Raw genomic sequence first — 26,497 nt, 5'->3', positions numbered from 1 at the left:
GATCGGGATTGCATTCCCTAGGTGCAACTCACTGCAAGTTAGTAGTACTCTAGCTATTATATCAAGCATAACATTTGTGGCATCAATACTTGACAATGGAAGGTAGGCACAAAGCCTAATGCATATTATGAATACCATAATCTGAATGCAGTTGTACAATATATTCTCATTTATTCAACAGATTTACTAATTAGTTACTATGTCTTTGACATGACATGAATTATTGCACAATATTGCATCATAAATTATATCAAGAATTGAATGAGGATTCAATGGATCAATTAGGTCTTGATCTCGCCAATTTTATGGTGATTTATGAGTATAACACACATTGAAGTTTGAGGAAGAGGTTGGCCGCTAGTGCCAAATGCTGCTCTAAATATTATAATTTTACTATCTGACTTACACAAAATCCTTGATAAATTTGATATTTTCTAAGATTATGCATGTACTTTTTTGATAATTCTGCAAAGTCATTATATTATAGACAGCCTAGCTTGGATAGAAGTGACTATGGCCGAGATAAGAGATGTGACTAAGCATTGTTTAGGCTATGTTTGATATAACTGTAGTACATTGTCTTGACTATTTTAATAACATGTTTACTATATTAGCGGTAGTTGAAAGTATCAAGATGCTACCAGACAACTCTACAGCTCTTGGGAGGCCATATGCCCATGAATGGAATACATTAAATTAGTAGCACTGCAAGCATTTGAGTATAAGTGATAAGCTTGGGAAAAAATTACTTCACTGTCCCCCATCAATGGTTTGACCGCGCCGACCGCAGCTTAACCTCGCATATATCGATACTTAAAATGTAACACACATTATGCTAATGTACTTTTAAACGTATATTATGTAAAATAAGTAAAGCAGATGCCAAAAGAAAAAGACACATGTATTTGCTTATAAATTTTATATATGAGGTGATCATAATGTATAATATCACACACCTATTTAGAGCGCTTTCTTGCTTTGCTTTCGTGCTCGGTTCGTCTAGCGTAGACCCGCCTCAGGAGTCAGGAGTCATCGTTTGAACCTGTTAGTTGTCATTTTTTTTATGCCGCTCTTATTGGTAAGGTGGTGTAATGTAACTCCGCAGGTGCAGGCTAGCTGATTCTGTACTCAAATAAGATTTTTTGCTGACCCACAAAAAAATTAGAACAATCTTTGATTTAGATCTAATGAAATTATTGGCATGAGGCTGAACCATGTGTTTCAGAGATTATTTGAAAAAAATACATAAACTTCCTATTGAAATAAAGTATCATGAATGTCGCTACATTACCTTTTTTTAGGTACAAAATGTAAATAAGATGATCCATTAGATGCCTACTATATTTTTTGGCTATATTATAAGATGCATAGTCGCTGCATTAGTCTGCTATAGGAAGTTCTAAATCAAACTACCAACTAGTTGACAGGATATGATTGATTACTGCATATAGTTTGTATTAGGGAAGACCTATCGTCATCAACGGCTTCGAAATAGTTGATACTTACACATATATTATATCTCTACATAGGAGATGTGTGGTTGGCGGATAAAGGATTCGGAAATACCCACTGAACTGTGAAGTAGACGAAACTGGTTTTAAAATGCAGCCTTTGTTATATACTAGGATATGTTTTTATCACTGATGTGTACACGAAGATGATTAATAGGCTTATATATAAATGTTTGACCTGCCTACACGAAAAGTGAACCAGTGTCACGCAACATAGAAACGTCGGAATACGAATATGTGGACAATGCCAAATTGACTCCCTCAAAACGTATCAAACAGAAGCTAATTTTTTCAATGCATCTACTATATTTTCGCGGAATTCCCGCGATAACTTCGACTCAATTATGTAAACTCTTATGAGGAAATGATAATGTCATAGTGCATACATTGTTGTGGTAATGTCAATATTTGCATTAACATCAAAAGCGTGTACCTAACCCACGGAACAGAAGAGGTTTTTCCAAAGATTATCTAAAAATAGAAGAGTACTGTATGTACTGCCTACTTGGAGGAATATTATTGTCTCTCTAAGCTTCCATACATGCTATTTGTCTATCTAGTAAAACTTTTCTGATGAGAAAAGAAAAAAGATGACTCGTTGTCATCATAACCATTCGGTTATCAACTACTATCAACTGAAATCAGTAAGCGCGATATCTTATTTGATTTTCTCCGAGCTTTCTGTAATTTGCAAGAAGAGTTCTTTTCTTTTTTTTTCTTTTTTTTAACAACTCCTAATATTTTCATAGCTTCTATCCAAATATCTGTTTCATGATCGTAGCATAGACTCGCTTTATTCCCTGCAAATGCCGCGTAGCTTATATGGTTATCTTCACAACAAAAAGTGCTGAAATATTAAAAGGTGAACTTCTTCCTGACCCGATAAGCGACTTTGTTGTAGTAGCCTACTTTCCATCTAAACACATTATGACATACACTTTTATGAGGCACTACTAGGTAGGGGTGTGCTACGCATATTCTCGTTTTGTCGATAACTGTGGGAGTGTTGGCGCAACTCTATCACCTTTTAACGTCAAGATTGCGAGCTTTTACTGACAATGTTAGCACAAGCTTAATAAATATTTTATCTACTTAGAAATGCTACCTTTTGCCTAGGCACGATCAATATGATATTACTAAGCATGTAATAAATTTAATTCAGCCATTACGCCGACGGTTTTAGTAGCAAATTTATATTAACTGAAGCTTTTCCTATTGCGGTTCGCGATATCACGCACGGTGACGTCACAGTCGTGTACCTAAAAATGTAATGTTTAATACTGTAACGCATGAATATTATTAATTATATTTCATCTTTAAAATTGGTATAGAACATGTATTCATGAATGAGTACAAGATGAATCAAAATTTATTTTCAGTTGAATATTGTATTTTGTGTTTTTTTTTTCAATTACTGGATATTAAAACTTACATTAAAATTTAAATTACCTAATAGTTGATAGTTCTTGACTGTAAGGGTAGCACAGATGACGATGCTTTTGGGAGACGTTAGACGTAAAGGCTTAATGTTTCAAAGCTTAGAAAAAAAAATAGAAGGTACACAATTCTCCTCCGATAAAAAAAAAATCCGCTGCCCTGCTATTCATTGTATTTTTATTTTGACATTTCGTGTCCCGCGGTTATATGTCCATTGTCCACTACATTATAAAGTTATGTTTGATAATGAGTCAATGTTTTGATGACGACATACCGGCTTAGGGCGCGCACAATCGATTTACTATTCAATGTATAGTGTTACCAATATATAATGTAATGTATTTCTATTCGTAATATAATGTAATGTATGTAATGTTATGTGTTTTGTTATGTATATTGAAATTGATCGTGACCTGCGGTTTTCAGACTTATCTTATAGCTCGGATTTTCAGGATTTTTTAATTGTTACTATATAGTCTTCAATTTTATGTAAAATAGTTACATGTAGATTCAGAAAAAATATGTTTAAGTAGGTACTTAAACTGTAAGACTGGCAGTCCTATAATTCCAAAAAATATTTATGTACTAAAAAACAAATAAGTAAATAATCGCCTTTGGACCGCTCTACCCGCACAGCAAACCACACCGCCTACACTCCCATAATGCATATTAGGGGTTTATGTATCTTTCAAATCGATTATTTATCGTAAGCTTGTTGTTTCTTTCTGAGGTTTATTTATGAGTAAGTAATTTAATAATTATTGTATAGGTCGGAAGGATCTATGACTTTTACTGATTAAAACTCACCTATGCTACTTCTGGAGCTCTTTATGTACCAGGGTCGCGGTAACTCATTCCTGTTATCCCCGAAAACCGTTAGCTTATCTATCAAACCTAGAATCATATTTTAAAAAGAATTCATCTTTAGTCTCAAATGTGCTATTCTACATAAATAAAATATCTATTCAATTTATTTTTGTTTTATCAGGCTGTCCTGCTGTACCAATGTCTGCAGAGTCTAGACGCACACTCGATCGAGGGCCTCACAGACTTCATCAACGAGTTGAAGCGCTCCATCGATGTGATACCTGTCAGGAAAGGAGTCAAGGCACAAAAGGTATACTTGTCATATCATTTGTATTAATAACTAGTCGATTTTACAAGGAAAATAGTTCCAAAATATTATGAGCGCATTTGCTGTTTAGCTATGCAGGTATAAATGCATTGTTGGTGCAAAAAACTGACGGATGATTTATTAACTCATAGCTATTATTTTAACCTCATCATCCTCATCCTCCGAGCCTTTTCCCAAACTATGTTGGGGTCGGCTTCCAGTCTAACCGGATTCAGCTGAGTACCAGTGCTTTACAAGAAGCGACTGCCTATCTGACCTCCTCAACCCAGTTACCCGGGCAACCCGATACCCCTTGGTTAGACTGGTGTCAGACTTACTGGCTTCTGACTACCCGTAACGACTGCCAAGGATGTTCAATGACAGCCGGGACCTACAGTTTAACGTGCATCCGAAACACAGTCTAACAGTGTCTAAGATAAACTTAGAAAGTACATACAAACTTAGAAAAGTTGCATTGGTACTTGCCTGACCTGGAATCGAACCCGCGCCCTCATACTCGAGAGGTTGGTTCTTTGCCCACTAGGCCACCACGACTTTTTTTTTAATTATTATTTTAACCTATTACTAATTCTGTATGTCGAAAGCTATCTCCATAGTTTGAATCGGAAAAAGTTTGTCTTAAAATATTAATGAACTCTAAAGACAATAATAAAATTCAAGTTTTTTATGACGTATTATAGCTTATAAATACTGGGTGTCCCAAAAGTCCTTTGAAAATGTTGTGATAAAACTCACGCACGCAAAAAGCATGGTCCGCTCCGGTAAAACGTTCCATGGTGAATGAATTCCGAAAGACCGTTGGTGCTATCCCCGCACCCTGCGTGAAATTCCCGTGCGTCATTTGAATTTTATTCGAAATTTAAATTTCAAAGGACTTTTGGGACACGCAGTATTTCATGCATTGCGTGAAATCCTTAAGGTTTAGTTCATATGAGATATTGCACATTTAAACTTAACTTTACTATTAAATCACTTACCTAATATTTTTCAAAATTGTCCTCAGTGGAGCACAGTGACCATCCGCCTACCACAGTCTACCCTCCGGCTAGTCACAACAGGCGTAGTCCAGGAGTTGAAGGGTCAGAACCGGCGGATACCTGCCTTAGCCATCGCGTCAGCTGTCGGGCAACGAGCCAATGAGCTGGTGCCGTGCTCCCGGGATGAGGAGACCAGGCCTCTTATGTACAGCGAGGCGGAAAGGAAGGAGACCTTCAAACGGTGGCCGCATATGGACTACAAGTAATTAGCATTTATAACTAGCTCTAACCTGACACGTTGCAAGGGAACTTCTTTCGGCAACCGGGTAAAAGTAGCCCGACATGGGCTACTTTTTTTTTTGTTTCAGAAGCTATCTGTGTATTTAAATTGGTTCAATAGTTATGGCGTGCAAGCGCGATAGACAGAGTTACTTTCGCATTTATTCGCATTTATCGTAGGAAGGATATTGACTTTAGTATTTTTAAGGCTGATAATATTTTCAGTAAGTTGATTTCTGAGAAGTTGTTAAAGTAACGACGTACTAATTGGAATATAAATAAATTAAGGTTAAGCGGGGTTTAGTTGTGGGCGTCGTCCTTATTAACCTCGCAAAACGATTAGAAAGAAATACTGAAATATTAAGTTCGTTGACATCACATTATTTTATCTTAAGAGAAAAATCTTAGAGTTTAGTCAACTTTTTTTTACCTTAGGTTAGGCTATGCGTTATGCCACGTTTTATGACAGAATCCTAGCACGACGTATAGCTAAACTAGGAACTCAAATGGGTACCACAAAGTATGAGTGTGATAAGCCTATGAACAAATCTCTCTCAGTTCCTGTATTCATCGGCTTAACCAAAAGTAAAATAACTAAGACAAATATCAATATCAATCTATACTAATATTATAAAGCTGAAGAGTTTGTTTGTTTGCTTGAACGCGCTAATCTCAGGAACTACTGGTCCGATTTGAAAAATTATTTCAGTGTTAGATAGCCTATTAATCGAGGAAGCTATAGGATAGGCTACTTTTATCCGGGTTCGTGAGGTTCCCACGGGATGCGGGTGATACCGCTGGCAGAAGCTAGTTTGTTATATATAATGTAAAATGCTTATGATATTTAATGTGTCACTGTTCATTTTTCCAAATAAATAAAATATATTTTTTAATTAATTTAACTTTTCTTACCCACAGATGGGCGCTCCCGGCTCGCATGGCTCAAGCCGGGTTCTACCACCAGCCGTCCCCCAGCGGCGACGACCGCGCCATGTGCTTCACGTGCCTCGTGTGCCTCGTCTGCTGGGAGAAGTCCGACGAGCCCTGGGTGGAGCACGAGCGGCACTCGCCGAACTGCCCCTTCGTCAGGGGCGAGTATACGCACAACGTGCCTATCTCTGTAAGTGGAGCTTGTTATCTGTTAATGCTTCACGTGCCTCGTGTGCCTCGTCTGCTGGGAGAAGTCCGACGAGCCCTGGGTGGAGCACGAGCGGCACTCGCCGAACTGCCCCTTCGTCAGGGGCGAGTATACGCACAACGTGCCTATCTCTGTAAGTGGAGCTTGTTATCTGTTAATGCTTCACGTGCCTCGTGTGCCTCGTCTGCTGGGAGAAGTCCGACGAGCCCTGGGTGGAGCACGAGCGGCACTCGCCGAACTGCCCCTTCGTCAGGGGCGAGTATACGCACAACGTGCCTATCTCTGTAAGTGGAGCTTGTTATCTGTTAATGCTTCACGTGCCTCGTGTGCCTCGTCTGCTGGGAGAAGTCCGACGAGCCCTGGGTGGAGCACAAGCGGCACTCGTCGAACTGTCCCTTCGTCAGGGGCGAGTATATGCACAATGTGCCTATCTCCGTAAGTGAATTTTGTTTATTTGTTAATGTAATGCTGGAATTCCGGTTCCATGGGCTCGAGACAGTCGACAAAAGACAACGTACGGGGGAGTATATGAAAATGATCCCGAGACACCATTTTTATACGGTAACAAATTATGCTATCACGACAGACGCTCGTTTCCTATTTTCGACTGCTGCTCAATTGTATCTGGTGAGATTTGAAGCAGTCACCAATATACTTGAAAGAAAGGGCTTGGAATGGTGAAAAGACTGGCTGCTGTAAAGTGTCGCGGCTAGGTGGTGGATCGAGAGCGCCGTGCACAATGTGCACAATCTACGTAAGTTACATTTTACATAAATGCAATACTAATATTGGCAAATTCGTTAGCGATCGTCCATGGTCAACGCTGGTTGGCGGGGTACGTTACCGACAAGAGGGTTGTTACCGTTTGCCCAAATATTCGATACAGGTATCATCCGCAATAAAAATATTCAAATAAAGTAATTAACAAAAGTAGCCTTATTCTCTCTTGTTTAGGAATAACCCGCATCAGATACTCCTGTCAGGTGTCTCCGTCTAGCGTATATTGTAATCACCCCCGCTGACTACGTTACCCGTCATACACGGACACGGACCATGCGAGTGTCCTATACGAGTTTACCTTACTAGAATAAGAAACATGCAAATGGAAATCAGTCCTTTTTAAAAATTAAATTAACAAAACATTTTTCAAAAGTACAGCTCACAACTGCAGGTGGCCCTTCACCACTTCCTGGTCGGTGCTTTAATCATTTAGTTATTCGTTGATAGGTTTCCTTGTAATTTTAGGTGAAGCACCACTGACACTTGCCTATATACTTACTTACCCCCTACATATCTATGTAGGGGGCGAGATAACGCATAATATGCATATTTTTCGAAATCACGCCTTTTCATTCATCATAAGACTAGCTCCTACGAAGTGTAGAAATGGTCCAACATTAGGAAAGATTGAATAGTCCACCTTCTAAAGATTTTAATATCTTAAGCTCAGCTATAATATTCTGGGGGCAATAATGCTTGATCGGGCTTTAGCTGTTCGGCATTAATTCGGCGCTGGACAAAATTGTCACTCTCTTTTGTTTCTGTATTTTTAACTAACCAACTTTTCGAAAAATATTGTTTGTATTTGTACGTTTTTCCTTGTTCAGTTTGTTTTGTATTGCGTCAAGATTTTTTTTCTATTTGTCTGTTTACTCATAATCGCCAGTTACCTAAAAGATTTTATAGGTATAAGAAAAACAATTAACTTTAGGTCCGGGCTGACGTTTGCTACAAATCCTACAACTAGATAAAGGTTTATTTTAATCCATCATAATGTCTATAAATAAATTAAATAAAGATAAAACAATCTGATTACTTGAAACTATTTTTAACTTTATTAGTCATACTGTACCAGAGCACCTATAAATATGTGTAATTATCTAATCAGTTACGTTACATCAATATAAAATTAATGAGATTTTATTCAAAATACTGATGTAATCTCACTCACTCATGACCAAAACAAACAAAAAAAAATGATTTTTGAACTATTGCATAAAATTGTTAGGTCAGAATGGACCTTAGACTTTATAATAGTCCAACCCGTTTCGTATACTGTTCTAACATACGTCATATTTTTTTCCCGTGTGTTTAAACATTTTTTGTGCACCGTACATCGCGTCAAATGACGCCGCGAACGGTTAGTGATAGAGCATAGACCCGCTGATTCATCATTACCAAATCATTTTGTGTTACGTGAATCACAAAGCCTCTATAATATTCAGTATGATGAAATATTATGCCTTCCTTGCAAGTTTTGATGAATCAGTTGAAGATGATTTGGTAAAATTCTTAATTGTTGGACAAATATTGATTCCAGTATTAGGATAATTTTTATATGAAGATTTTGCCTGTTCAGTTTAGTTGGTAGTTTGTAACTTTGTTCGAGTATAAAAGTTAAGCTTTCGTTACCTCCAACGAGTAATGGCTAATGAAGAAAGTGTTATCATATATCATGTAATCAATATACTGAAATTAACAACATTTTTACAGCTTACACAATTATACCACACTAACGTTTTTGTCGAGAAGAGACGGGCGGGCTTTACATAAAAATATTACTTGAGGATTTTTGAAATATTTACTGTGTGACCACACGTTCGGTTTTCTAGGACCGAATTGCTACTAAATTAGTCAGGGCCCGAATTGCTACTAAATTACTATTAAATTAGTAAGGGCCGGATTAAAGTGTTTATGATGTTAAGTATTAGTTTTTTTTTAATATCAATAATAAAAATGAAGCCTTTTCAATAATAAAAGTTTTCATTGGCCGGTTTTCTATGGCTTACCCACTGTGCTCTTAAACTTCTCTATCAAAGTCTCTCTTTAATACTTTCAAATTATACCATTAACTTGACAAGAATAACAACTCTCAAGATTTGTCTAATAAAAGCTTGTGATAAAAATAATGCAGTTGGACAAAATTAAGAAAATGGACTTACTTGTTACTTGTAGCTTTAAAAATATTTCTCAGAAAATCATAATAAACAAATTAAAAATAACAAAATTGTTCCAATTAAAAACTTCTAATCTTACCACGACTTTTGACATGTTTTTTCAGGTTTGCTTCATCATCATGATTGTAACAGGACAATATATTTGTTGATGTTATTAATAGGTTGTAAACAATGTGCTTGTGCGTAGATATTTTTTTCAATTCACAAAATAACAAAAATAGATTTCAAACCTCATACACAAAAACACACACAGATTAAACACTTATAACTTTGAATATAGAGTAAAAGAAATCAGAAATAAAAACTTCGTGCGTCACGCGCGAAACGAGTATTCATTCAGGTTAATATTGCGGTGCTTTCATAGACAAGCCTTTTCACCTACGTCAATGCTTTAATAATACTACAGTAATTAAAGAAACTGCTCCGAACATATTCACTGAATCATATTTTTAGTATGAAATAAAATATCGGATTTTTTGCTATTTCCATCTTAAGGTCTATTTGGTCCACTTTTGATTGAATTTTTTAAGTAGTCTCCTTATTAGTATTCAGCATTTGCTTATAAATCAATAATTAAACCGCTATAATTAATTTGAAATCATTATCATTTTAGAATAATCTATTTGTCTACGAATTTAAAAAACCGTATTATTTGTATTTGTTTCGTTTTTATCTCGAATGCTATCTTTAATTGAGAATACTTATATATTGTACATTAATGATTTAAAATCGACATTTATTAACGCGCGTCACTGGAGAATAGTGTTGATATGTAAATAAATTTTTTGTTGAATTTCATCCGACTACTCTCTTTACAATTAGTGGTTGCCTACTTTCCTAGTCACTTCACTAGTAAAACACACGGAAACACGTCACAGTGCTCGCTCGGCGGCCGCGGTATGGTAACTGTCAGGCTATTGCTTACAGCCTCAGAGCCTGATCGTCAGGCCTTCAGTGTCGAACTCCAGCCGCAGGAGGCGCGGCCCAACACCGCGGATACAGTGACTAGGCATTTACATAATTATCTCAGTGATAACATGTAACACATATCTTACTGTAAGTCCACTCAACAATAGTGTGATTTATCAAAAAAAATGGCGAAGTTTATATATTTGTTTGTTATTATTTATTTTTAAACATATTGATAAGATATATTGGTGTTCTAATACCGTTGCTCCCTTGAAATGACGTGGCGTAAAATGTGATATGTAACGATGACGGTCCGTAAGCTAGAGTCTGAAGATAGCCGCTAACGCTGGATTACTCCGTGTGTCGTTGATTGACCGGGTTTATTATTCGCAGGTGACGAACGCGACAGCATGCGCGGTGCCGTGTACCAACGTGTCAGTCGTGTCGAAGGGCAACACCGGGGACCTGATCGCGACGGGCACTCCTGAGGGCAAAGTCAACATCTGGCGGTTCGACTGCGGCCTCAAATTGGTCAAGTTCATTCACCTTTCGCCGTATGACTCGATATTTAGCGGCATATTGGCGACCGATAGTAATAAAGTATGGTCTGCGAGCTTGGAGAAGGATAGTTGTGAGTACCCATTTGTTTTCTTAATGTGCTTGCCTGACATGTGTTGTGTTTATAATCAGTTAATAGTTTGTTTTCTTACCGGTAAATTAGAGGTTATGTTTTTGTTTCAAGTTATTTTTAAACTTTTTTTATTTTTGTTGTTTTATATGTAGGTCAGTCATAAGAAAGTTAATTCTCAACTAACTTTTTATTTTCTTTAACTTCCTGTATTTTAATATTCAGTAACAAGTTATTAAGTGCATATTTCTTACAATTTTAGCTACATACGGCGTCGAGCTGACGGCGATGGCATTCGTCGGGATGACGTCGCAACAGGAAGCGTACCCACAAACACAGACCACGGAGAGTACGGAGAAGGAGACCAACACCAACAAGACCAAGCCTTCCCTCATCTGCGCCGTCGTCATCACCCGGACCAACTCGCCACAGACCGACCAGCCCATCAAGGAAGACTCCAGTAAAGCACTCTTCGACTCTGGAGGCGACAAGGAAAGTGTTCAAGCAATGAACGACCAGAACGAGGCAAAGAACAATCTCACAACAAACAAAATGCTGTTCCTACTAACGTATGACATACACAGCTCACTAGCCGGCTCCATCACCACTGTGGTACACACCTCCAACAGCAGCGGCAACTCCAAGCCGGGCGGCAGCAAGAAAGTGTGCACCGTGGCCAGACCAGACGACGCCAACATATACGACGAGATATACTACCAGTACTCCGACGAGGACACAGAGCTTCCACAATGCACAAATAGCTTGCTAGACGAACAGATCAGTAACGTTATTAACCTAAACGCTTCGTCCAGTAAGGAAGACTGCAAGATGTGGGAACCCAAGAAGATTATACTGCCGAAGCATTTCAAAGTGATGCCCCCTCCTCCCCCCACGGCGTTGTTACCCGAGTTGCAAGAGGCTGCACAACAAGCCACCATGCTAGACTTTGTAGGCAAGATCTCGCAACTCAAGAGTTGGAAGAGTGGTAATCTAGACTCTGTTGGTACTAAATTAGCAGACCAACCAGACGCGGTGTTGCAACAAGCCGACCCTATAACACACTATCTCAACATGAATGGACCTCTGGAGATCTCCGACTTGAAGTGGTACGAAGGTGGGGATGGAACAGAAAAAGTCAAAGTGACTACATTCGGGGGCGGGAGCAAGGTGGGCACACAGACAGCCATCACTAACAGTAATAACGACGGCTTCGACAGCGATCCACCGCAGGAAGAGGCAGTCTCGCAGGGCATAGCTATCCAGTGTCTCAGTCTTCCAACCAAACTTAGCTTAAAAGAGGACTCTAAAGTCACACACCTATTTCCGACGGAAGATAAGGAACATTTGCTCGTAGTTATATCGACCATCGACCCTGAACAGGTCAAGGACGAGGAGGAGACTGACAACGATGGTGACACTAAAATGGAAATAGACGAGGTCACTGAACCCAGTGACAAGCCCAAATCTGACGCTAAGGCGTACTTCATCTTGTACAAGATTAACAATAAAACGTCAATATACACTTTGGAAGACAACCCGGTTTCATACAAAGAGTTACCTTTCAACGAGAGTCCTGTAGATCTGTGCTTGTTACCAGCTGATAAACATGATCAGTATTCGTTCGCGGCTGTCGGCCTTGACGGCTGTTTAAGACTGTATTCATTGCCTGACTTCAAGACTCTCTCAGAGAAGCGTGTACCGAAAGGACAGTTCACCTCAGTTGTGTTTTGTGCATCTGTAGAACGGCTCAGTGTATCTACTAAACATGGAATGATATACTTCTACGCGTTGAATAACGGTGAGAAGGATAACACAGGTGATATTGACGAGGATGAATTCGCTAACATAGATTTCGACATGTTACAGCGAGCGCCGCGGGACGAGGTCTGCGGGCCGTCCCCGGCGCCCGTCATCATTGCCAATAAGACTGAACTAGACTTGTCAGACTTAGAGACTTTGATATATTTGACTGGTTACTACGGTACCAACACGACAGTGCCTTACAGCGCGGTTGTACCCGGCTTCTGGTGCGAGTTGTCGCCTGCACAGAGGTCTCGCTCGGATCACCAGAATAACAGGACTTGGCGATTGCAGAATACTTCTTCGACGTGGGACGAACACGTGTTAGAGCTTACCTTGCCTTACAGTGTCTCATTAGCGCATATAGAGTTCGGTTTCACCTTACACTCAGCTTGCTCAGCCAATCTTCCTATCATACTGGTAACATTGCTCAAACAAAACCTTCACGGTATTGGGTACAAGAAAGACGCGTCTTTCGGCCATAGACCAGACTCGCCGATACACTTTCCAGTAATAGACGCCGACATGTCGAATCTCGAGAACCCTGTGAACAGCGAGGAGTATCTGCAAGCACATAACGCTGAGATCTTAGCGGGACCTTTATTACTGTCTTCCGGACTTGACATGACCCAGCAATCGGGGACTTTGATACTGACCAGCCCTCGGCTATATAGAGCTAGAGGACGAACCTTCCTCATTCATATTAAGACACTTTTCGATCCAGCTAAAGATATGAGTAAAGGCACAAACAAAACTGGCGAGAGCAGCTCTAAGAAGACTGGTTTTATCGGCTGCGACTGGCTGCACCAGATTTCATTGACCGTTCGCTCCAGCCCACACACTGACATCGCTATGGAGAGACAGCAACGGATAGCTATGTTAGAGTCGAATAGCTTCTTGAACACTTTGTGCGAAATATCGATAAACAACGCTAACCCTGAGATGAGGAACATAGCCATGGACCTGTTAATTTGGGTCGTGTCTATAAGACTACAACGTATGCGACTTGCGAAGACGGAAAAAGGAAAAGACAAAACTGTGGAAACACAACAGTTGGAGTGTGTTAAAATTATTGAGAAACATACCGATGCACTGATAAAGAATTGCATTCTATGCGCCAATAGGAGCATGGCAAAGAAATGCGTCAAAATTCTTCTCATTACTAGCGAGTAAGTATTATTTTATTGCCCTCATTATGATCTTTTCTAGTCATCATGACATTTTTATATGAATTTGAAATTATTAGAAATCTAATCTTATCACCTTTTGGTCTCATTTAAATCTATAATAATAGATACCTGCAGATATGCTACTATGCAGAGATATACTATATAGATACGCCTACTTTACAATGTACTGACAAATTTTTATTCGTTCAACCAGGGGTGAAAAACAATTGCCGAAACCATGGAAGTCAACATTCGAGACGACATTATCGAACAGTGTATGTGCTTGTATACCGTATGTCGGTGCCAGCGTGTCGGCCGGTGCGGTCCGCTGGTTGGCGGCACTGGCTCAGCAATGTACCGCGCGGGCGATGGCGCCGGCGTTAGTGGCGAAATGTTTGGCGCTGCTGGAAAGATCGGCACGGTGCTTGAGAGATAGACCTGATGTGTATCACAGCTTGTTGAGGGCTAGGTAAGGATTTATTTTAATGGAAATTCTTCCCTCTATTTTGCAAGATTTTGATCGTATTAAGATTAAGTCTCTATAAACTAATTGCGTTTTAAAAAAATACAGGTTTTATTTACTGAAATACTCAGATGTCAGCTTATTTTTTTATATGGTCAATCTGCTTTTAGTTAAGTAAATCTGGACCTGAATTTATTCCAACTAGCTTTACGTTAAAATAACCTATAAATAGAGCTATTTGAAACAGTTATTTTTGACCCACCTTCTTACCACAATGTTCTGTTCCAGATTCGGTCTCTACGGTCTTCCATTAGAGCGAACGATATTCGCGACAGAGATCCCGGAACAAGGACGGGGCACTTCCACCCCGGTGACGTACGCCAGCGTGCTAGCCGGAGACACTAGCACGCCGCCCGTGCCCAAGCCTGACTACCAGCTGAAGGAGCTGCTTAACCTGCCGCTGGACTTGGGTGAGTAGGACAGATGCCTGGTCATATACGGTATCAAATATTAAAAAATATATAAGGAGAAAAATAAATAGAGGAATAAATAGATGTTTTCTTAACTCATGTTACAGCAACTCAGCAACGTTTTGATGCAACTTTGTATATAAACAAAAGCTTACCCTGAGTAGCTTTAAGTGATATTCTCCAACCACTTTTTATCAGTTTTATTTTAATTTATAAGATACGTAAATTTTATTGTATTTCTATAACTACTCTTCTTCTCCACAGATTCAAAAACAGCAGTAACATCAACCGCTTGGTGGGCACAAAACAACGGCGTTGGCGTGTTCGGCGCCGGCCTCAGTGAAGCCATGCCTCTCCACGTGACGTGCCACGTGGCCTCCGACGGCACCAAGCTCGAGTCCAGCGGCGCCAGGCATCACTCCGCTGTGGTCAGCTCGCTGCCCGGCGCCGGTCCGGGGGATCCTAGTCAGGTAGATAACAATTCTAATAATGCTATGAGGCTCCAGAGTTTTTTCGTTTGCTTGATCCCACAAATTTTAGGAACTGCTCGCCTGTTTTACGAAATTCTTTGAGTGTCAGATAGCCCATTTATCGTTGAATATATATCATCTATAAATAGGTTAGTTTTTACCTGGGTGCGCGAAGTGGTTCTCACGAGAATTTGGTGAAACCGCTGACGGCCGCCAGTAACATCAATAAAGACCCGTTTTTAGTTGATGTTGCATCAAAGTTATGTCGCCGCTAGTAAATCACTAAGCTGATTTCATATTCCGGTTTGGTAACCTACATGATATTAAGCTAGTTTTTTTTCTTTTATTTAGCAACTGTGGTCGGTCGTGAAAGAAGGCCAGATGAAGCAGTCGTCACAAGACCCTGACTCCTTGGAAGATGTCGAGAGCTCCCTCATGGAGTGTGATCCTCAGGACAAGATGGAGTTCTCCGAAGAGAAGCTTTTCAAGGTACGAGAATAGTTGTCAATCACCTACATTCCATGTGCTGTAGTTTCGATTCTGGTAACAAGTTCTTCGTAAATGGTTTTTCTATGATATTAATTTCCTACTGCACTAATTCCTAATTCGTTTTTAGATCAGACATTCGTTTAGAAATGTTAATTATGAGTTCTCTCGTTATGTCACTGTCCTTCATGGCGTCATGGCAATGTTTTAGTGATGTCCCAAAACGCACATTTATCGATATTATCGACATCTTTTGCACCACACAACATTAAAACAACAAAATTCATTAAACATTTATACCAGTACTTTTTACAAGTTTTTCCACATCAATTTCTTCCCAGGATCAGGAACAATGCGGCATACCATGGGCGTCGCTGGTGACTCGGCCGCCGCAACACACGCTAGTTGTGGAACGAATGCACTCGGGCGCGAGACGGTACATCGTGCTGGACTTCGGACATGCTGTTAAACTTACTGATGTTGTGAGTATTATCTAGAAATGTTTTAAAGGGATGAGGAGATTATGTATTGAATTATTGTTTCTGTGGGGCGATTACAGAATCGACTAAGTAAAGCTTTTCCTGAACAAGTCATTGCTTGTTATTTTTTAAATTGCATTTTATTTTTAAAATGTTCTATGGAGAGCAAACAAATATGATACACGCTGTAGAATCACTTCACTGTTGGTTATTTAACGAAACTAACTTGAAAAGCTTATGGTAATAAAAAGTACTGTTTTTCAAAGATATCTATGTAAAATATCAAAAATAACTAGTTGTCTTATATGTAGGATTTCTTTTATGTTTTTCTCCCCGAAAACAACATTGACACCACAAGATGAATTTCAGAATTTTATTTTTTCCTTTTCATTTTTAGATAATACCATCATGCTCCGACTTAGTGACCCTCTGCATCGATATTTGGGTGACCGGCGAAGAGACGGATTGCGTGAAGCTTGCCTTCGCAACTGACATCGCGACCAAACATCTAGTGCTGACTGATATACAGCCACCGCCTATTTGCCGTTATATGAAGGTAACTACTACTATTTACTTAGCTAGAGGTGCTAGTGATAATTTTACCGATATTTTGTTTCTTAATTATGTTGCAGGTATGTCTGCTAACGGCTAATATTCTATCAATATTTAAAGATTTTAACATTAGCCCTATACAAGTAATGTCAAATTCATATATCTTAGAAAGCAAAACAACAGATAGATTCAATATTGGGAATGGCGTATGATGAGGACATGAAAAATTGATCTATTGTATTTCTTAAAAAACAGTGCAAGACTCATTTTCGTGTCAACCGGTTTTTCGTTATTTTTGAGTGCACATTTGTTGTGGTTTTATACTATTTTCTACTTTCCAATTTTGAATGAATTCCTCTCTTTCGTAATAGATAACCACAATAGGCAGATACGGCATGTCGGCCATGAAGTGTAAGATCCCGCTGGGCTGGTTCTACGGCGAGATTGCAGAAATAGCGCATGTACAGCCTTCTATCAATGCGCTTAATGCTCTGCATCAGGACTTGACGTGCCGGTTCAGGTAAGCATTTATTACTGTTTCAGAAGAGTTAGAGATTGTCTAGTTGGTCTTTACGAATTTAAAGTGTGATATAAAGCAATGTAAGAAAAAAAATAGGCAAATCTGAAACATTTGCATTTGGTTCTAGAAAGTTGTAAAACTACTATTGTAAACTGGTCTGTTTAATTTGAATAGGTAAACTTTTGATTGAATTGGAATTTTCACGATGTCCAAAATTTTGAAAAGCATAAATAGAATTATCTACATTGGTAGATTGCAAAAAGGACTGGGACCCCAGTCGTTAAATCTATCACGGTATCAACAACAAACCAAAACATTAATTTCCTCAACAGATTAGCAACCGGCAAACTAATGGACCTTCTCAACCCGTACCTCGAACTATACAACGGGAACGCAGCCCACATGATGTCGTACCTTAACATTAACAACGAAACCGACACCAAGGTCGTCACCGCCTACCAGGAGTGCATAGAACTACAACAGCAACTGCATACCTGCACCAGTATACTGAGAAAGCTCCAGAATAATCCGGAAAGTTCTAGAAACTTGCCTGAGTTGATCGATAAGGGCGCGGTGTCGTCGGAAGCGCTGTTAGAAGCGGCTTCCACGGATAAGCTGAGAGTGATCAGTGAGATGATTGTGGATATGTTATTGTATTTCTACTTCCAAGTTGGTGATGTGGTGAGTCAAATTTTTTGTAACAAAAATTTTTTTGCTTTTGTTTTGCTAGGTCACGTCTAATTTGTATTGTTGAAAGTGCTTAGGTTGAGTAGATTTTCAGACATTCTACCCCAGCGGTTCCCAAATGGGGTTCCACGGAACCCTGAGGTTCCGTCACAGGCCCTCAGGGGTTCCGTGGAAAATTCAAGATTTTCATATGGTAAATCGTTTCACTTTTGACAATATTAAATAATTATTCATTTTCAACTAAATTGTTTTAATGTAGGTGGGTAACACTTGGGAGTGTAAGTACGAGTCCGTGACAAGTGGCGGGGGAAGGCCACGGCTGCAGATAATTTAATTCCGTTTTATACAAATTGTAGATTAACTTAATAACTCCAGGTCTTCGGCAATCGGCAAAAATAGGTAGCGAGTCGGCCAAAAATCACGCAATTTTTTTCATACATTTGACACGACGTGAAATGACACAGCATACGAGTATTTCCAGTGACTATTTTTACCATGAATCAAAAAGTGACATTATTTCAAATTTTTGCACCTCCGCGAATAAGAAAATTTCGCGCTCGCTTCGCTCGCGACTCCTTCTTACATGTGGTGCCGTCGAGGTTTCCTTTGATGTTTATTTTTTATTCCTCTGGTTCAGAAAAAGCAATAGCGCTTTCTTCGCTAGCTGCTTCTTATTCACTTGCATTTGCTTTTTTGTGTGGATATTGTACTTTTTGAGACCTTATTAATTTACAGTGGTTTTGTTTATTTTGTGTAGGTACTTAAACTAAAAAAAATTCGCGCTCGCTTCGCTCGCGATCCCGGCTACCACTGAATATCTTTCAATGCTAGCGGGTGCTTGAAACTTCTTCTTTTAGTTAAAAAAAATCGCGCTCGCTCGCCTCGCACCTGTACAAACCCAATCTATTTCTTTTTGCGTTTACTTTGCCAGTCTTCAAACTGAAAACTATTCACATAATACACAAAGTCAAGGGCGGCTAAATTGTTTTCTGGCCCGTGTGGCAGATAGCCATGCTACGCCTGAATATACTGAATATGTCTCTAACCATATAACCATTTGGTGCGCTACCACGCGCCACGAGCCGTACCTAAGTGTATTTACGTCTTTACTTTACCTTAAGCTAAGGTTCCGCCGAAAAATGGTGAAACGAAAAGGGTTCCGAAGCCAAAAGAATTCGGGAACCGCTGTTCTACCCAATAGTTTAGGTTTTGACTATCCAAAAATTAAAGAGTGCTGAGCGCATGCTTTACACCGGTTTTTCGCAAACGGTTTTTGGAAAACTAAAGATATTTAACTTCTCCGTACGTTAGTTATAACATTGAAGTCATGTCGCGCAGCGTATAGATGTTTTTTGTCTTTTCTTTCCGACATTTGCAAAAATGTCCAATAAAATGAAAGCTTCATTTAATCTATTGCTAACATTTTCTATCAAGAGTCAGCAATAGATTTAAGGAAGCTTTAACTTGAATGGACGTTTGTTCAACTGACAGTTTATCAGCCAATACCTATGACATTAGACGTCCCGGTATAGAAGATTATTGGGCTATAACAGTTACATGTAACATGTGCAGCAATACGCGGAGGTGAGCCAGTCGTGGTGCGCGACGGTGCTGCCGCTGGTGTGGGAGTGGGGCGGGCGCGGCGCGGGCGCGCTGGCCACGCTGCTGGCGCGCGCGGCGGGCGCGGCGCCCTGGTGGGGCGCGCTGCTGGCCGACACGCTCACCAACGCCTTCGCGCTCTATGACGCGCCGCCTACATCGCTCGACAAGTAAGCATCACTTTTTAATTTTCGAACATGGATTTTTAAATCATCATCATCATCTCCCGAGCCTTTTTCCAACCATGTTGGGTTTGGCTTCCAGTCTAACCGGATTCAGTTGAGTACCAGTGCTTTACAAGAAGCGACTGCCTATCTGGTCTCCTCAACCCAGTTACCCTGGCAAACCCAATACCCCTTGGTTAGACTGGTGTCAGACTTACTGGCTTCTGACTACCCGTAACGATTGCCAAGAATGCTCAATGACAGCTGGGACCTACAGTTTAACGTGTCATCCGAAACACAGTCAGTGGTGTCTAAGATATACTTAGAAAAGTTGCATTGATCTGGGATCGAACCCTTATACTTGTGGGGTTGATCCTTTACCCACTAGGCCACCACAACATCGATTTTCAGATCAAGATTTGTATTAAATATCTTCCTTCTCTCCCACAGATGCTTGGTGCTGATAATCTACATGTCGCGCAAGAGCTTATTCTCGCACACGACGGCGGAGGGCGGCGTGTGCCCGGCGCTGGCGACGCGCGCGCTGGAGCTGGTGCGCGCGCCACGTCCGGCGCCCGCGGTGACCGCCGCGCTACTGACGGCGCTCGCCGCCGTGCTCGACACTGTGGCGCACTCCAGCAGACACGCCAGGTACTGTGCTACTAGAGCCTGCTCTCGCACACGTCCGGCGCCGGCGGTGACCGCCGCGCTACTGACGGCGCTCGCCGCCGTGCTCGACACTGTGGCGCACTCCAGCAGACACGCCAGGTACTGTGCTACTAGAGCCTGCTCTCGCACACGTCCGGCGCCGGCGGTGACCGCCGCGCTACTGACGGCGCTCGCCGCCGTGCTCGACACTGTGGCGCACTCCAGCAGACACGCCAGGTACTGTGCTACTAGAGCCTGCTCTCGCACACGTCCGGCGCCGGCGGTGACCGCCGCGCTACTGACGGCGCTCGCCGCCGTGCTCGACACTGTGGCGCACTCCAGCAGACACGCCAGGTACTGTGCTACTAGAGCCTGCTCTCGCACACGTCCGGCGCCGGCGGTGACCGCCGCGCTACTGACGGCGCTCGCCGCCGTGCTCGACACTGTGGCGCACTCCAGCAGACACGCCAGGTACTGTGCTACTAGAGCCTGCTCTCGCACACGTCCGGCGCCGGCGGTGACCGCCGCGCTACTGACGGCGCTCGCCGCCGTGCTCGACACTGTGGCGCACTCCAGCAGACACGCCAGGTACTGTGCTACTAGAGCCTGCTCTCGCACACGTCCGGCGCCGGCGGTGACCGCCGCGCTACTGACGGCGCTCGCCGCCGTGCTCGACACTGTGGCGCACTCCAGCAGACACGCCAGGTACTGTGCTACTAGAGCCTGCTCTCGCACACGTCCGGCGCCGGCGGTGACCGCCGCGCTACTGACGGCGCTCGCCGCCGTGCTCGACACTGTGGCGCACTCCAGCAGACACGCCAGGTACTGTGCTACTAGAGCCTGCTCTCGCACACGTCCGGCGCCGGCGGTGACCGCCGCGCTACTGACGGCGCTCGCCGCCGTGCTCGACACAGTGTGCCTGCGCCGGCTTCAGTAGCTAATTGGAAGAGCGAAAGCTGGCGTAAGTTTAGTGTTATTCCCAATAACCGCTCTAATCTTGGGAAGTGGGTCGTTCTTTTCTTTAGGACACTTCAGGAATGAAGGGAAGAAGAATATTTTATAGGATGCCATAAAAACCAGAGTCTACATATTTTTTGGTTTACGTCTTCTTAAAGTTGTAAACACCAATGTAGTACGTGAACATAATGTTGTGGTGGTGTTTTAGTGTGGTGATGTAGTGTTTTGAGTGTAAATTGGTGTGATAACGTTTATATTCTGTTGTCATCAGATGGGACTGGGTGACGGGCGGTCGTGCAGGCGGCTCGCACTCGGGCGGCGAGGCGCAGGGCTCCCCGCGGGCTAACGAGTGCAAGCTGCACCGACGCAAGCTGCATAAGAAGCTGCTGCATCAGATGCAGGAGCTGGAAGCCGCTAGGAGGGGGATACAGGTCGCGCTTGAAGATCAACAGGTGAGTTCTTCAACTCGATATTTTTTTAAGTTATGTACTATCAACCAATGACATGGTACTTCATTGTCAAAAATCGCTTGAAAATATCAAAAAAATATCAGTCCCTTTTGACTCTGTCAGTGCATGCCGAATTTCGACTTCGTCGATTTCATGTCTACAAACATTTATTATTTATTTTATTTTTAATTATCCATTTATTACTGGCGTCCAGGCATTGTATACAATACTATATTTGCATAAAAAAAACTTAAATATGTAAAACAAATGTTATCAAAACTAATGCACTCAAAGGGATAACATATCATTCGTCGATACTTTGCGTACAAAAGTCAGTATGTTTCTAACTCACATATTATTCTCTTGTTTACGACAGCGTGCCCGCCTCAGCCTAAAAGCCCGTATGGCCATGGTTGGCAAGCGAGGCGGTTCCCGCGGCGAGTCGTCCAGCTCTTCAGGTTCAGACGCGGTGCGGCCGCGGCCCCTACCGGCGGCGTTAGCGGCGCGACTGGCGCATGCCCTGGTGGCACACATGCTGGCTGCTGACACCTGCTCCCATGCTGATGCACTCATGTTGGCAGCTAAGGTATGTATGGTCCAGCTCGTCAGGCTCAGACGCGGTGCGGTCGCGTCCACTACCGGCGGCGTTAGCGGCTCGACTGGCGCATGCCCTGGTGGCTCATATGCTGGCTGCAGATACGTGCTCTCATGCTGATGCGCTCATGTTGGCTGGATGGTCCCATGGAGGACAACTGGCAAAAAACAACAGGTTTACCTGTAGGTCACCTTCGCCATCCTAGTTTTAGGGATGTACGAGTTCGCATCGACTGACTGTCAATATCGATCTCAGCCGCAAAGTTATTCGTCCTTTTAAATAAAAAGTCTTCGCTAGCTTCCTCAAAAAGCTTCCCCATTAGGGGGTTATAATAATATCTCAAAATGAAGTAATATTCGCAAATATTACATTTCTCCATGTTAATCAACAGGTAGTGGGAAGGCTATGCGCTTTATCAGGCGGCGCCAGCTTGCTGGATCCTTCATGCATCCTCGGCTTAGCAAGACTGGCGGTCACTCTGCCACCCTGGCCGAGACACGCATTGACAACGCTGCTTCAGGTATGCTGTAGGATTTTAAGTTTATTTACTGCTATATATTTATGATATACTTTATAAACAAATACAGAAATTGGGATATTAGATCTCAACTTCAACATTTGGAAGCTTCTGTAATCAATAAATTGTCGATTTCGTGGTCTTAACAAGTTGATATTTAATCGGCGTCACATAATAAATTGTAGGTAAATGTTTTTTTTTCAACGTCTATAGCATAAATCCATCAATTATCTATATCTTGTACAAAATCGGTAACATCTAGAATCTTCTAAGACACCCAATTTTCCTACAGGACCTAGTCGAATACGAATCAGGAGATTCCCCCTCGAGTCCTCCAAACGAGGAATCATGGAGCGGCGCGGGTTCCTCCCGCGTTATCCGCGTGCACTCCATACCCGGAGCCGCTCCCGGCGTCAAAACGCGCAAGTTCAAGGGACCTACTGTTGCAGGTCAGTTTGCCTTATGTATTTGTTATTTGCGGATTCTATATGCTATCTATCTATAAATTTGCTCTCTAGAGATGCTATCCCATCTCTTGGTAAGCAAATCTATAGATAGGCAGGTGAAATTCGCCGTAAGACATCTTTGTACTGATGTAAGTGAATGTGCTGTCTGTAATATGTATAAAATGTAAATAATTTTCAATTTTATGTGTTAGAGTTAAGGTTGACTTTTGCAATAGCCGGTAACCTGTTCAAAGGGCAACAAATGAGTAAGAATGGCACATTTAACTTATTCAGTACATTGATGTCAATGTATAGTGCTTACAATATACAGGGTGGTAAGGGGACACATTTTGTAAATATGGTATGGATATGTGTAAAGTTTGTGTGGGTTGTAAAAATGTATGAAACTTCAAGAGCTTTCTTTACAAGTTTACTGATGTAAAATGATATAGGACACGTCAATATTTAGTACGCTCCCAACTCGAGGATTTAACAAGTTTATCAGTATAAATATGTACGTCTAAGAAAATGCAGTCCAAAATTGTATCCCGATATTGACACCTCATCTAAAATCTCCGAACATTTGGGCAGAAGTTGAAATTTTTGATAGTAATAAATAAAATAGGAAACTTAGCATAATTTTATCATTATATAGATGCACATGCGTCATGTCAGACATTTGCAGTAAGAAATTAGCGTCATACTGCACTTTGAATGATTGAATGATTTGCATTGTACACTAACATTTCCACGCAGCACACGGATGAATAGATTGCGTTCATTCTCCATTGTGTAGTCCTACATTATAATGCGTCTATGTGTAAAACGGAATATAACAATGTAAAGTGGTAAAACATGTTATACTTTAAGTATAGGGTACAATCCCCATGTATTACTTACATATAAGTGTTTGTATTCCAAACCAGTAGATGTCGTTAGCAAACTCATTTCTGATCCTACAAATCAGTGAAAACCGCATAGTGATCCACACAGGCACAGCTCTAACGAAACATTTCAAAATTGTAGTCAGGAATTTATTTTTGATTCAATTTTTATTTTCATTCATTTTAATTTAAAAAAAGAAAACAAAATTGTAACCAAAATTAATGTTGTACAAGATCAATCTGGTTTTTCCTTATCGATATCGATAAAATTGTCGCGCTCCCCGTTTTCTAAAAGAGATAGCAGAATTGACTTGCTGTGTTATTGTTATTGCAGATTTGTTAGCGGATAGTTTTGGTCTGGGGAAGACTACCAACTTCAAGCCCAAACTATTTTCCACAGCAGGTGTCAATTTAGCAAGTAAGGACATTATACATAAAATAACAAGTCTATATGTCTGTAAGGTCGATGACCGGGCTTAGTTCGGTTTGCACTGATATGTAGTGTGTGTAGGACGACAGACCACACCTAACCGCTACACATTTGCATAGCACCATAGCATCTAATCGATTATAACGAGTTAGTAACGATTCGAATATCGATTGCGCTTCAGCGTGACTGTTTATTAGACGAATTGATGCGTTGATGTTTTTTTTCTTTGCTTTTTTTACAACACGGACGGGCTTCTTGCTGCCTCTAAATGGGCTTTAAAGAAGGTTTTTATTTACGAATTTAGAAATTACGCCTTACCCTAAAGGGCTAACATATTTGGGCAAACGGATTCTAAATGATCATTCATACATTGTCTGCTTCAATAAACATTTCCAGGATCATAGCATTTCATGAAACGCATATTAGTGGAGCACGCTTAGTGACAGTTCATGAAACATTCACCATCATAGCAGCTTTTGAATTTAATCTTTTGATCGCCACCACATAACCATTTGTGCACCTTAGAACTATTTTATGGGTGTATCATTTTTCACAAACTATAGTTCGGCCATTCAGAGAATGCGTTCCTGACACGTCGCGATTGAACTGACGACGTAACTTTGCAATGGCGTTGCAGTTACGATAAAAATATTTTTGCTGGTTGTTTACCGTTTTAACAATTGAGGAGCATTAAAACAACATTATTATATCAATAATCAATGAATGTAGTTACGTCGTCAGTTCAATCGCGACGTGTCAGGAACGCATTCTCTGAATGGCCGAACTATAAACTATTTTGGCGTCCAAAAGGTTAACAACCACATAAAACACGGTTCTAGTATAAAACCTCGTTGTTATCGTTAAATGTGGTCAGCTTGTATCCGTTTGCTTTATCGATAATTTTCCATATCGATGTTTGACCGATGCATTTCCTTCTCCCTAGATATCGATGTGGAGGAGCAGTTGACTCAGGTAGCTGAGTCTGATGACTCGGAGTCTTCGGAAGAGAAGTTAGAACAATACTTTATTGATGCTGTCAAGAAGGAGACCAGGACGAAACTGGTTGTTGATAATAGTTCAAGGTAAGTTATGATCAATGAGTAGTTCTTTATTGTACATTGTTGATTGATATTTTTGCTTTGTTTTATTCTTAGAAGATAAATAATAATTGCGTTGTTTTTTTTTATGTTTTACCAACAAACATTTTTTTATATCTATCTTCTTAAGTTCAGATCAAATTCGCCTCTTTTTTGAAACGTGTACAGACTAAGTTACCAGTTTTTTAAAACTAAAGATGACTGAAGAAACGAAAGTTTTAAATCAGTTTTTCGTGTAAATAAATATAACGCAGAAATGTATTCCGTGTGTTTAGCAACGTATCAGTATGCTGGGACGCGCGTCTAGAAGCGGGAGGTGGAGGCTGCGGCGGCGCAGGCGAGGCCCACGCTCGTCGCGCTCTACTGGGTACCGCGGGGGCCCTAGCGGCCGCCGTGCGGGCCCCGCCCCCGGCCCCGCCGCCGCCGCCGCGGGCCCCGCCGCCACCGCACAGGCCTCACCCGCCACTTACACATACGCTCTATGATGTGTTCAGACATCTGGCGTTGGAGTTCCATTATCAGGTGCGATTCAAAACTATGTGAAACGATATTGTCAGATTACATATCTATAACTATCAGTTATATACTGTCAGGGATGTCCTAGCATGAATACTATAATTGTTTAGGACATACACGTAAGAAGA

General features: G+C 41.2%; 1 protein-coding gene across 7 annotated transcripts in view; it reads left to right on the top strand.

Moving 5' to 3' along the window:
* Positions 1-26,497, top strand: part of LOC124640340 (baculoviral IAP repeat-containing protein 6) — a 79,198-nt gene that overhangs the window by 2,509 nt on the left and 50,192 nt on the right. For 6 of the 7 annotated variants that reach the window (XM_047178056.1, XM_047178059.1, XM_047178057.1 and 3 more), the window contains exons 3-24: positions 3,937-4,065; positions 5,087-5,322; positions 6,258-6,459; positions 10,737-10,974; positions 11,234-13,940; positions 14,155-14,409; positions 14,692-14,873; positions 15,138-15,343; positions 15,695-15,832; positions 16,171-16,311; positions 16,706-16,864; positions 17,232-17,380; positions 17,713-18,061; positions 19,640-19,836; positions 20,281-20,481; positions 21,707-21,887; positions 22,261-22,470; positions 22,871-22,999; positions 23,289-23,445; positions 24,661-24,744; positions 25,700-25,838; positions 26,129-26,375. In XM_047178056.1, the coding sequence (XP_047034012.1) occupies positions 3,937-4,065; positions 5,087-5,322; positions 6,258-6,459; positions 10,737-10,974; positions 11,234-13,940; positions 14,155-14,409; positions 14,692-14,873; positions 15,138-15,343; positions 15,695-15,832; positions 16,171-16,311; positions 16,706-16,864; positions 17,232-17,380; positions 17,713-18,061; positions 19,640-19,836; positions 20,281-20,481; positions 21,707-21,887; positions 22,261-22,470; positions 22,871-22,999; positions 23,289-23,445; positions 24,661-24,744; positions 25,700-25,838; positions 26,129-26,375 (6,636 nt within the window). The remainder of the gene's footprint in view (positions 1-3,936; positions 4,066-5,086; positions 5,323-6,257; positions 6,460-10,736; positions 10,975-11,233; positions 13,941-14,154; positions 14,410-14,691; positions 14,874-15,137; positions 15,344-15,694; positions 15,833-16,170; positions 16,312-16,705; positions 16,865-17,231; positions 17,381-17,712; positions 18,062-19,639; positions 19,837-20,280; positions 20,482-21,706; positions 21,888-22,260; positions 22,471-22,870; positions 23,000-23,288; positions 23,446-24,660; positions 24,745-25,699; positions 25,839-26,128; positions 26,376-26,497) is intronic. The other variant, XM_047178060.1, reaches the window with a different exon arrangement.

Source organism: Helicoverpa zea, chromosome 20 (assembly GCF_022581195.2).
Source record: "Helicoverpa zea isolate HzStark_Cry1AcR chromosome 20, ilHelZeax1.1, whole genome shotgun sequence".
In the NCBI taxonomy this organism is placed as follows: Eukaryota; Metazoa; Arthropoda; class Insecta; order Lepidoptera; family Noctuidae; genus Helicoverpa; species Helicoverpa zea.
The sequence above is the reverse complement of the archived record's forward strand: the minus strand, read 5'-3'. Positions and strand labels throughout refer to the sequence as shown.